Consider the following 12,616-nt stretch of genomic DNA (forward strand, 5'->3'; position numbering starts at 1 on the left):
CTCAAACCCTTTGGTCCCTTTGACACTCTCTAAAGCGAGGGAGGACTCCAAAGAGCTGCTGTTTATGTGAGTTTTAATCCCTCCACATTTAGCATATTAAAAATTAAAACCGAGGACATTTTAAAATATGTACTAATTTATGTAAAAGTAACAATAGTAAACTCATTACACGTTAACATAAATAACGTATCTCTTATGAAAAACAACTGTTTTCCAAGGCAAAAAAAAAAAGAGTGAGAAAGCACTGTTTACATTTTTGCCATCTCTTTAATGACTGGCTTAATACAAGACAGCTGCGTTCTCATAGCTGCTTCTGCATTTAATCAATGGCAACAGCACACATCCCATAGCCTCCGGAAAACTCCACGTACACTCATGAGAGAATGAGAGTGAAAAGGCAAGGAACTTCTAGGTGTTATTATGAAAATAATTTTCACCCCACAGACCCCCATGAGAGGGTCTCGAGGGCCCCTAGGGGTTTGCAGACACACTGAAAACCACTGCAATAAACTACAGCATTAAAAACTGCTGCCGTAATGGGGAGGGGGCGATTTAAAATTGTATGTATAGCTGGAACTCAAGAACGTAGAATTTTTTTGAAGAGTGGATGGAAATATACTAAAAGGTCTGCAGTCATTGCCTCTGGGTGGAAAGACGCTGGGCAATTTCTTTCTTTATGCCTTCCTGTTTTTTCCATAGTGTATGTGTATTTCTTTTATGGTCAAAAACAACATTTCTTTTTGGAGGAATGGCTTGGGTAGCCGCGGTGCATCCGTGCCCTGTGGAAGCAGCCGATGGGAAGAAGGTCATTTTAAATCAGGAGCAGCCAGCATCCGTGTGGGGAGTGTCACCAAGCGCGGCTGCTCCTGGTATACCCATCGATCGCTGGCACCCGGAGCACATCCGTCACAGCACGCACAGCCTGTCCAGACCCACGGAAAGCCGGGGAGAGATGACGAGAATTGAAACTGGCTCCAGCTAATCACTTCTAGATGAAGGTCAAATATAGGTGACTATTTACCAGCACCCGGATGGGAGAGGACATGCTCTAAAGCCAGAGGACAGTTACAAAGGGGAAGGTCCACAGACTTGACCACAAAAAATGTTAGGTTTTCTCTGCAAAAAATCAAATAAAACAATGAAATACCAAACTCAAAGTCAAACACCACATGGCAGGGGGTGGGGAGGGGCGATTCTTTTGACAGGTCAATAGCATTAGTATGTAAATTGCTCTGGTAAGAGAAACACCAAGACTACAGGAGATTAATGGGCAAGAACCACCACCACAAACACTCCTTCAGCCTTAATGAGGTGCCAGGCTCAGTTCTAAAAGAGCTGCACATAAATGAACTCATTTGGTTCTCAAACAAGATACCACTAGATTAGCAAACGTTTAAAAAAGTAATAATTCTAGCGCTGTCGCGGATGAGGAGACATGATCACATTCGTAAATGATGCTGTGTGCCATAAACAGAATTGAGAGATTGGGAATGACATATATACGCTACCATGTGTAAAACAGATAGCTAGTGGGAACCTGCTGTATAGCGCAGGGAGCTCAGCTTGGTGCTCTGCGGGGACCTAGATGGGTGGGATTGGGGGCGGGAGGAGGGAGGTCCAAGAGGGAGGGGATATATGTATACATATAGCTGATTCACTTCATTGTACAGCAGAAACTAATACAATATGGTAAGGCAACTATACGCCAATTAAAAGAAAAAAAGAAAGAAAGAATGAAGTAGATCTGGGCACTGAGAGGGAAAGATGTGCACCACACGTGAGTGAAAAATCCAGCTGGAGGACGGCACAGAGAGTGAAGTTTGCATGCTAAACAAAGACCCCAGTCCTCTTTCCCGCTCAGATGCCAGAATGCAGGTAGCAGGGCTGAGCGCACCCCAGGGAGTGGAAGGTTCCTCTCTGGGAAACTGACTAGGCTGAGGGAAAATCATCAGAGATGTTCACATTTGGGGGTCCAGCTTACCTCATCACTCTGTAACAACATCACTGTGGACAAGCCACACGCACACACACACGCACACACAGAGCCTATGGTCACATCAGCTCTTTTGCGTCTCCCTCCTGAATCTGAATGAGCAGCAGAAAATCTCTAACGTGAAACACAGACACCAAAACAAAAAGACAGGGCTTCCCTGGTGGCGCAGCGGTTGGGAGTCCGCCTGCCGATGCAGGGGATGCGGGTTCGTGCCCCGGTCCGGGAAGATCCCACATGCCGCGGAGCGGCTGGGCCCGTGAGCCATGGCCGCTGAGCCTGCACGTCCGGAGCCTGTGCTCCGCAACGGGAGAGGCCACAACAACAGTGAGAGGCCTGCGTACCGCAAAAAAAAAAAAAAGACAAAAGGAGCTGAAAAGAGACAGAAACATTTCAGAAAACATGGGAAAACTTTCAAAGAACTCAGAAAGCTAAGAAAAGACCTTGTAAACATGCAATAAAAAATAATACACTATAAATATCTTTTCAAAGGAACATTCAGAAAATAAACAGCTCTTGGAATGTAAAAATCTGATAGAACCGAATACTTCTCTGAATATATGTTATACTTCAGTAGAAAAGTTTAAGCATAGGACATCAGAAATAACAAAATCCCAGGAAAAAAAGGATTGAAAGATAAAGGAGGAAATTCCCCAGAAAAATAAAACAGAAAGGCAAAGCAATAGAAAACTAGATAAGAAAAATTAGAAGCTCAATCCAGGGACACGCAGATCATCTAACTAATCAGAGTCCCAGAGTCAACGCCCTTGACCGGCAATAGACGGGGGGTGTCGCCCATCTCCCCGTGGCCCCCCTTCCCTGCGAGGGGCTGAGGTCCGCACACCTCACTCCTCGTGAGGAAAGACAGCCCTGGACCAGCTCCAAGACCCCTGGCAAAGCAGAGCTCCACCCTCCCTGGTGCTAGGTTTCCAAAGCCCTCCTGCCCCTCCTCCGTTTCATGCTGGGTCACAGTATCTTGTGAGGGGGGCTGAAGCATGCTCTCTTTTTTCTTGTCGAGTAAAGAAACTTCAGGAAGCTTGCCAAAGGGAAGCTATGTGAAGGCAGGCTTCCAGGGATGCTGGGCTGACACCGCGGCCTCACTCAAGGGCTCTGGCCCCCGCATCCCGCTCCACTCCCCCAGTTCGTGGGGTCTTTGCTAGAGCCGTGTCCATCTGGGAGAGACGCGAGACTACAAACTGCAGGAGCCGGGAGAAAAGGCTGAGAAGTTGGAGAGACTCACCCACTCCTTCTTTGAAGGGATAAAAACCCTAGCAGTTGGGAGAGGAAATGACCACCATGACAGTTTTTAATGCTGGTTACACAAATAAAGTACCTAGGCTATGATTAAAACCAGCTGATGCACACGGGGAAGAAGACTGGAAGGAAACACTCCCTGCCAAATGTTCATAGTCCATATGTTTGAGTGGAGGGTCTATGGTTACATCTTTAATTTTCTGCCTTTTTTTTTAAAACAAAGGAGAAGGACAAAGCCATCACTGGGCACTAGATAGGGGCCTTTAAGAGTCTTCTGTGTCCAAGTTTTAAAAGCAGCAAGAAATAATTTACTAGATTGTCTCAACTCCTAAGTGTGCCAATTTTGCAATCTGCATTTTTCAATTACATTAAAAGCATTTTCCCAAATTGCTCTATTCTTCCCTTAATGACACAGGATGAGACTGGATGAGGCCGGTTCCCGGAGAACAGAGTCTGCACCTTCACACAGCACTGTTTTCTCCCCATCGGCCTCTGGCACTGGGGACACTGAACTGTTTAAGTTAAACCGAATGAAGTTTTCAAAAGACAGAAAGAAAACACAGCTTGGGTTCTGCCACACTTTCTTCTCTTATCCCTCTTTCAACCCAGGGTTTTTCCTGCAAGTCACAAGCTTACAAGGCCCTTCTGGCAGGCGAGGGAGAAGTGGGAAATATCTCATTTGTTGGCCTCAGAAACGTCGCAGCTTTCATATGGGGGAGAGGAGTGTCAAAACTTCACTTCCCACGAGGAGAAGGTTCCAACCCAGGATCTCACAGCTCCTCCCGGAGGCTCGGCAGCCCTGCTGTCGACCAGCCTAAAGCCCTCACTCCCCGGTCTGTTACCATTCAGATGGTCGTGAACTTTCCCTGGAAGGAAAACCCTTAAAGGATGGGAACAGAGAGGAGCAAACATAGGGTACAGAGAGGGAAGCAGCCGAACACTTCCTACACCTGACCTCCCTGCGTGCCCTCGGGCAAGTGTCTTCCCCTCTCTGGGCTTCTGTCAAATGCAGATGGAACCAGATGATCTCTGCGTGCACACACATGCGCGCCCACACACACACACCACCCATTCTCTCCTCGCCTTCACCTAATTACCCTCGATGCACTGTTAATCATTCACTCCCCAAATACCAAACGCCCACCACCACAACCCAGCCCTCCTCCCCAGCTGTGCGGCTCTCATTTCCAGTAGATTTGCCCCGTGCTTGGAATAAACTGCCGACCATCTGCATAATGCTCCACAACTCCTCACTGGACACACCACATCCCTTCTCAATCTCATTTCGTAAAATCCGTCAAGACTACTTCTTTCAAAACTGAAATAAACCCTCACTCTGGCACTTGAATCCATAAATTCCTTGTCTTTGAATCTGAGATATACTACTTTCTACAAAGCACATCTAAGATACCCTCACATAATCTGATACACTAACAATGATAAATCAGCGGGATCCTGTAATACATAAAAATGCAAATCCAAACCACCACGGAAATCACCTCATCTCCTGATGCCCCTTACAAGAGTCACAAGGCTTTGAAGCTGGGCAGTGCTTGGGCACCCCCCAGGCGAGGGGATGCGCTTTTCCATCCTTTATTCTCAGAGGCAGAGGAGCAGAACGGGTCTTCTAGCTTTTGTTGCTCAGCCTCTGGAGCCTGACAGCCAGTTGCCTCTACCGTTTACCAGCTGTGTCACCGTGGACAAATCCCTTAACCCTCTGTGCCTCGACTTCCTCACCTGTAAAATGGGAATAATAAGAACGCTTGCCTTGTACGCCTGTTATGAAGACAAGATGGGGTGTTTTAGGGGTGTGCCTCGCAGGTGGTGGGCGCTCCGGGATGGTTGGCTCTCCCCACCCTCTCATCTGTATCACAGGCAGAGGTCGCAGCCTCCAGGACAACGTACATAAGAAGGGGACCCGAGGCCCACCTGGCGGCACACCTGCCCTACCCGGCACTCACCCTCCTGGGTCTCTTCAGGTGGGAAATCGCTGCCCCCAGCACTGCCAGAGGCCCAGACACAGAAACACTCTGCAAACATCCAAATGTTGCTGGGTCCATGCTCTTCCATCACACTTGAACGCGATCAGTTTGGAGACGTGGACCCAGCCCTCCAATATAAACTTCCAAGCGCACAGCGCATGAAAACGGAGCGGGTAAATGGCTTGCTACAGACAATCTCAAAAACTTTCTAAATTTTAAAAGTAGCCATCTCAGGAACAGTAACATTGAAACTCTTGAAAACTATACAGCTATAGACAGATTATGAAAAGATTCACAAGAACAAGAGTTACATGAAGTCGGAGGATTCTGGGTGACTTGTCTTTCAACCAGTTGTTTCTAATTAATAGCTCCAGATGCAGGGGAGTCGGGAAGCTGTTTCTTCAGCCCCTCCCACTGCTAGGCACTGGGCTGCATCTTCTCATTTCTTTTCCACAGCAACAACCCTAACAGGTAGCCATTATCCCCATTTTACCAGTAAGAAAAATGTGGGATCAGAGAGGCTAGGTGATTTTCCCAAAGTCACAAAGCTACCAAGCAGCAGATATGAAATGGCAACCCAGGAGTCTCAAATAACAATGGCACTGATGGAGGCTGGCCAATCGAATCAGGTTCTACTCACCACATACAACGGCTTTAGCTAAAGCTTGGGTTCAAATCAAGGCCCTCCTTAACTGCATTAAAGCAGCAAAAAGACATTTATGTATAGCCATGTTCACTGCCGTACTGACTATTTGAAAAACAAAAGCAGGAAACAATAGGACACAACATGGAAATGACCAAGCAAAGTTTGGAATCTGAGAGAGTGAGAAAAATATGTTCGGGGAAAGTTTTGAATGAGGTAGAAAAATGCCCCTTACAAACAGTACAAAAGATGCGGGTGGGGGGCTTCCCTGGTGGCGCAGTGGTTGAGAGTCCGCCTGCCAATGCAGGGGACACGGGTTCGTGCCCGGGTCCGGGAAGATCCCACATGCCGCGGAGCGGGTAGCCCCGTGAGCCATGGCCGCTGAGCCTGCGCGTCCAGAGCCTGTGCTCCGCAACAGGAGAGGCCACAACAGTGAGAGGCCCGTGTACCGCAAAAAAAAAAAAAAAAAAAAGATGCGGGTGGGGAAGCGCACAGTCAAAACCACACACGCTCTGCAGCGCTAGACCGATTCTGTAAACGTAGAGGGATGCGCTGGTCCTGACCAGGGGAGTCCCTGTGTTAATGAGCTGCTGGCTCGGGGTGGGGATTGTCAGTGATTTCTGTTTTCTCCTTCATTCTTCGAGTTTTCTGCATTTTCAGAGTCGGTCCCTGGCAGCAAGAAACATGCCGTATGCCTCTGGGAGTCTTCTCGATGCCTGGCACAGGGCTCTGCACACGGGGCTGACAATCAGGGCCACCCGTGTTTGGCCAAAGCAGGATACATTCCGTTTGTGCTTTTTTCTTCAAAAAGGGCCTCAAAGTCTGAATTCTGCCTTTACGTGGAACGGGTATTCAAGCATGTTGAGCCAGGTGAAGACAGGGGGAAGTGAAAAGAGTGTACAGGAGGGCATTCGCGCTGGGATTACAACTACAGGCACAGATGCACAGACCGACAGGGCCAGGGAGGGACGGGCAGGAAAGAAAACAGAGCATCGATGAGGAATTATGAGTCATTGTTTTGTTTCACTTAATTTCTCCAGCTGTAAATTTTTCAAAACTAATATAACCATAATTTACCACTCACAGAACATTTAGAACATATTAAAATAAGTATCTTTCTGCTGTAATGTGCCCAATTGAAATTTACGAATTCCAAAGCTGCATTTTAAGGAAATGAAGGAACTGGCGCTACACATTCTCTAGATTAATCACATGGATTGTGCTGTTTTTCTCCTGATCAGAAAAGAAATCGTATTTCAGTAAATGTTACCTTGAATCAAGGATTCTTCCACGTTCTAGAAGCTTGGAGGAGCAGCTTATGCTGTCTTACTGTGCCCCCTAGTGGCAAAGAGCATTTATGCACGTCAAAGACAATCGTTTCCCAAAGGCTGGAAGTAAAATCCAAAATAATTGTTTAATCTTTATTGATCACTTAACATGTACAAAACTTTGTGCCAGGTGCTCTGGGGAATATAAAAGTGGATTTGGTACAGTTCCCATGCTCAAGAAGTTTAAAATCTACAAGCAGACACGGTTCCATGGCAATGCGGGTAGAAAGAGATACCACCCCATGGTTAAGGAAGGGTGAAAATTCCCAGGGAGAGCAAGAAAGGGAGCACGCAGTAAGTGCCTCCTATGTGCCAGGAGCCACACCAGGTAATTCATAACTAATAGCATTTATTTTTCATGAAAACCCAGCAAGCTATGCATAACTACCTCTGCTTTACATAACACAGGTTGAGGCTCAGAGAAGTGAAGTAACTTGCCTGATATCACACAGCCAGTCAGCAGCAGAGGGAGGATTCAAATTGAAGTCCTATGACCCCAGCCCCCAAGCTCTCCCCTCCTTCTTGACCAAGGGGGTGGGCGGGGGGGGGGGTAAGAAGGCACTCTGGTAGACTTTAACTGAAAGACAAGGGGAAGGTACCCTCCAAAGGGAGCACAGAGTGGCGGAGGGGGGGGAGGGGGGCGTGCCCTGTCGCACCCACCTCTTCTAGCTCATTCCCTACTCACCCAGCATCTGCTCTCTGCCCAGGACTGGGCTGCAGCCAGCCAGGACTCCTGCCTGCGCCCACGATCCTGTCCCCACCCCAGATGAGGCATCCACACAGTGCCTCCCAAGCACCCCTCCAGCTCCCACCAGACCACAAGGACACCCACGCGGCCCACCTTCCGACACCAGGGAGGGAAAAGCTGCCAGCTGCCCACCGGTACACACACAACCCTGAGGGCCCAGCACTTCCAAGGCCCCAGCCGGGACTTCCCTCCCCAGCTTCCAGCCCCCGCCCCCAGCTGCTCTCCATCCATCTTCCCATCCTGGCCCCTCCGGCCCTGCCTCAAGGTCTTCACACTGAAAACTGTCGAACATCATAAAGCAGAGAGGACCCTGGCCAGACTATTTGCATCTATGGCTTGTAAAGGCCCCGATTTTCGAGACACCCACAGTAAGAAGATGGTCAGGAGATGCGGACCCCAGCAGCCATGACGGCAGCCACACTCTGCCCCTGGGGCCACCCCCAACGCCACTCTGCAGCCCCCCCACGAGAGACGGACAGCGCCGGGGGGCAGGGCTCCCTGGAGGGTGCCAGGCCAAGCAAGGAGCCAGTGCCCGCGTCATTGCCTGCAGCACACACCACCGTCCTCGGGACAGACGGGCGACGCAGCCGTGCCAGGCCCCGCCCAGGGCAGCCCCAAGGCCAGGGGAGGCCTGGGGAATTGCCCCAAGCAGGGCTTGCTTTCCTGTAACAGATAGTCTCTGCCTGAGCAGCCGTCCCAAGGTGGACCAACTGCGCCCTCTTCTGGTCATGAGCTGTCACAGCGGGTTGGCTGCTCCCAGGTCCCCTCCGCGGGGCCTCCCCGCCTCCCCAGCACACAGCCCGCAGGCTCATCTCTGCACGAACACCCGCTACACGGCCGAACAAACACCACGCCCCGAGTCAGCGGCGTCACTCAGACGCTCTCTGTTCCAAAACTATCATGGGATGCCCCTGCTCAGGAAATCTAAACTTCCTGGGCAAAAGTGACCGGAGCAGGGCCCGCAGAGCACCTCACTGAGGCCGGGTGCAGACCGGTCCCCACAGGGCTCCAGGCCTGCCCTTCCCCACCAGGAGACACAGCCCCGAGGGCGGGTGGGCAGCAGACACATCCCTCCACCCAGCTCTGCCCACAGCGACCCAGCCTGTCCTCTGAGGCCGCTGGCAAGCTTGCCACCTCCTCAACAAATACCGTATATTAACGCATGTATGTGGAGCCTAGAAAATGGTACAGGTGAACCGGCCTGCAGGGCAGAAATGGAGACACAGATGCAGAGAACAAACGTATGGACACCAAGGGGGGAAAGCAGCGGGGTCGGGGTGGTGTGATGAATTGGGAGATTGGGATTGACATGTACACACGGATGTGTATAAAATGGATGACTAATAAGAGCCTGCTGTATAAAGAAATAAAATTAAAAAATAAAAAAAATAGGAAGAAAAAGGGAAAAAATTTAAATACCTGCATGTTCATGCACACACACACATCACGCCACACACTATACACACATACACATACACACACACAAAAGCCTGGGCTGCCCGTGTCTGGCAGACTGGCCCCGCCCCCTGGGGTCCTAGGAAGGGGCTGCCCACGCCCTTCAGGTGGCCCACCTGTAACCATGCCACTCTCCACAGAACTCCACCACACCACGGGCCCGGCATCAGACTGGGGGCTTTAGACACAGCACCTGGGTGTGTGTCCCACCTGAGAAGCCCCGGCCGTAGGTCTCACAAGCTTGTCTCATGGAGAGGAAAGAGGCTCAGAGAGGTCAAGTGCCTTGCCCAAGATCACGAAGCTTTGGGGATGGAGCCAGCCCTTGAGCCCAGATCATTCTAACTCCAGGGGCCAGCCAGACACTGCCCACCAGGAACCCTCCAGACAGGCTCCTGACCAGAGGGACAGGTGCAGGTTCGCGGGAGGAAGGGCCAAGAAGCCCCAGGACTGGGGGATGGGTCCAAGCACGTGACAACGCACACCAGGGACGCGAGGAGCCTCCTGAGCTGACCACGGGGCCCCCGAACTCGCAGAAAAAGCAACAAAGATGTGCATGTAAACCCTGGGGTTCCAGGCTGCAGACAGGACACGACACTGTCCCCACAGAACTCCATCAGCCTCGCAGACAAGAACACAGGACTCAAACGTGCCACCTAAAATGACACTCATCGACAGAGGTCGTTTCCAAGACTTCACTGTACTTGGGCTTCCTTTCTTAGCTTCCAAAAATGCCTCCTGGGAAAAAAAGCTCAAAATGAAACGTGCAAATACAGTGTCCTCGGCAGGCAGGATCCAGAACCGTGAGAAAACAGGCGGGGAAGCTGACATCTATTGAGCACCTATGGGGCTCCTGCCTCTGCGCCAGGGGCTTCGGAAGCGTTTTCGTCACACAGTCCCATGACCCAGGTACAACCAGGCCCTTCACAGATGAGCCTCCAGACTCAGACGGGGCGGCTTGGGCAGCTGGCCAGCCACTCACAGCAAAGCTGCATCCGAAGCCACGTCCCTGCAACTCCAAAGCTACTTTCTTTCCAGGAAGCTTTTGCTTGGCTCACGTGTATTTGGCACCAACTATGTACAGGGCTTTGCTAGGGGCCGAGGAAAGTGAGGAGGGGGACAGAGGACAGTCTGGGGCGGCGGGGGGGGGGGGGGGCAGGTGAGGGTCCTGGAGGGCAGGTTCCAGGCAGGTGTGACACACCTGTCACACTACCTACCTGTCCACATGGGCACTGCTTACTACAAGTCTGCCTTACCTCAGGAGCTTTTAAAATAAATAAATAACAACCAAAAAAGAGTTTCTGCGTAAACCGCAAGTCCCCGGCAGGGCATCCAGAGCCCTCCCCGCTCTGACCCTGCCCTCTTCCCCAGCCTCGGGCCCCTCACCCCATCATGGGCCTCATAGCCGCCCATGCTTAGAGCCAAGCCCACCCCCTTCACCAAGTGAAACTTCCCTCCTGGAAGCCTTCACCAAGCCCTCTCCAGCTGAGCTGCTGCCCTCCCCCGGGTGCCCTCAGCCCCCATGGAACCCCCTGGGGCCCCATCCTCACGGCCCCAACGCAGGCTTGTGAGCGCCTCTCCGCTAGTCCGTGGCCCCTAGCCCACTGTGCCGGCCTGGAAGCCAGGGTCAGCTCAGCGACCTTTACACCCCCTGCATCCGGCACAACACCTGGTACAGAGCTAACTGTTGTTCAGCACTCAGTGGGGGTCGCAGTGGATGTCCCCAAGGTCCTGGGGCCTGGCCTGGGCCTTTCTTGCCCCTCTGCTCCCTCTCACTCAGCGACCTCATCCTCCAGGGGCATGAGTGTGTCTGAGCGCCCCTGGCGCCCCCGGGAGGGGGCAGGGCTAGCATTCTCTGGTGGCCTGGGCAAGGCCGCCTCGGGGGAGGGGGGCAGCGATGGGACAGGATGCACCAGCCATCCAGGTGGGCCACTGAAAACCTTCTCCCAGAGGCAACAAAGAGAACTCCAGAAATGCCCAAAAAGAAATGCCCAAAATGTAACCAGGCCGCACCTCACCGTTGTGAAGAACAAAACAGCCCAGCAGTTTATTCCTAAGAGCCGCTGAGAAGAGCGATCTCACTGAAGTCTTACCTTGAAGGTTTTATCCATCGAAGTTGAGAGGAGCATGTAGCTCTTGGAAGAGACTGGACACCACTGAACGCTGTTGACTGGGCCCCGGTGGCCTCTCAGGTGGAAGAGTACCTTCCTGGGAATCTTGGTTTCCTTATACTGACTGTCCAAATACGGCTGAATAAACTTGGACACTTGGGGCGCCACACAGAGAGGGGCTGGGGCACGCCCTGCACAGGGACCCTGGGGCTCCATGCCTTTACTCTTGCCTGTCTCCGTGCTTAATGCTTGCAACTGTCTTAGTCTTTTCGGGGTATAGGGTACAATACAGTCCTCACACCACTGCCTCTGAAGAGAGCTGCCGTTTTTACCTGGGGTTTCAGATCCAGTTCGGGCACAGAAAGATGGCTCAGGGGAGCCAGAGGTTCCCCAGGAGAGTTTCCCCTGCTTTAAGCGGGCAGCTGCCAGGGGCACGTGGCCAGCTGGAGCATGGCTGGTCCACAGGGAAGGACGAGCAGGCTGGCTGGTGGGTAAGGTGACCTCAGGCTCTGTCCTGGGCCACTGCAGCCTCTGGTTGGGGCAAGATCCTGAGTCACTGCTCCAGAGCCGAGCCAGAGGGAGACGACAGCTGGCTGCGTCTTCACAAGAACCATGCTTTGTGGGCAGTGCGCCCCCGTCCTTCGCATCCAGGACTTCCGAGGCAAAATCCAGCCCAGGAGGTCTGACAGCATCTGAAGCGTCTTTCTTCTGGCCGGCAGGATTAAAACTGCCCGCAGGCTCAGTCTCAGCCTCTGAGTCCGAGTCATCATAAGCCACCAGCGAAGCCATTGAAGACACAGTTTCTCCTTGTCCGTCAAGGGCAAACTACCTAAGGCCAAACAAAGTGTCAGAAGATGTGCATGGCAGAATGTTTCCTACCACGTGCCAAAAGCAAACGTGCCACAGAACAAATCCAAGACTGAAAAACCCGTAAGAATAAACACATTAAAAATGAGGCCTTGGGACTTCCCTGGGGGTCCAGTGGTTAAGACTCCGTGCTTCCACGTGCGGGTTCGATCCCTGGTCGGGGATTCCCCCCACATGCTGTGCCGCACGGCAAAAAAAAAAAAAAAAAAAAAAAATTTAACAACAAGAAAATAGTAAGACC

The 12,616-nt window shown here is 51.6% G+C and overlaps 1 protein-coding gene across 1 annotated transcript in view; it reads right to left on the minus strand.

Annotated features, from left to right (window-relative positions):
- The window catches only part of WDR25 (WD repeat domain 25), a 139,083-nt gene extending 126,756 nt beyond the window's left edge, over positions 1–12,327 (minus strand). Inside the window, exon 1 of the mRNA XM_065872203.1 lies at positions 11,491–12,327. Within this exon, the coding sequence (XP_065728275.1) occupies positions 11,491–12,297 (807 nt within the window). The 5' untranslated portion in view covers positions 12,298–12,327. The remainder of the gene's footprint in view (positions 1–11,490) is intronic.
- Positions 12,328–12,616: the final 289 nt, after the last annotated feature.

Source organism: Phocoena phocoena, chromosome 2, assembly GCF_963924675.1.
Source record: "Phocoena phocoena chromosome 2, mPhoPho1.1, whole genome shotgun sequence".
Classification (NCBI taxonomy): Eukaryota; Metazoa; Chordata; class Mammalia; order Artiodactyla; family Phocoenidae; genus Phocoena; species Phocoena phocoena.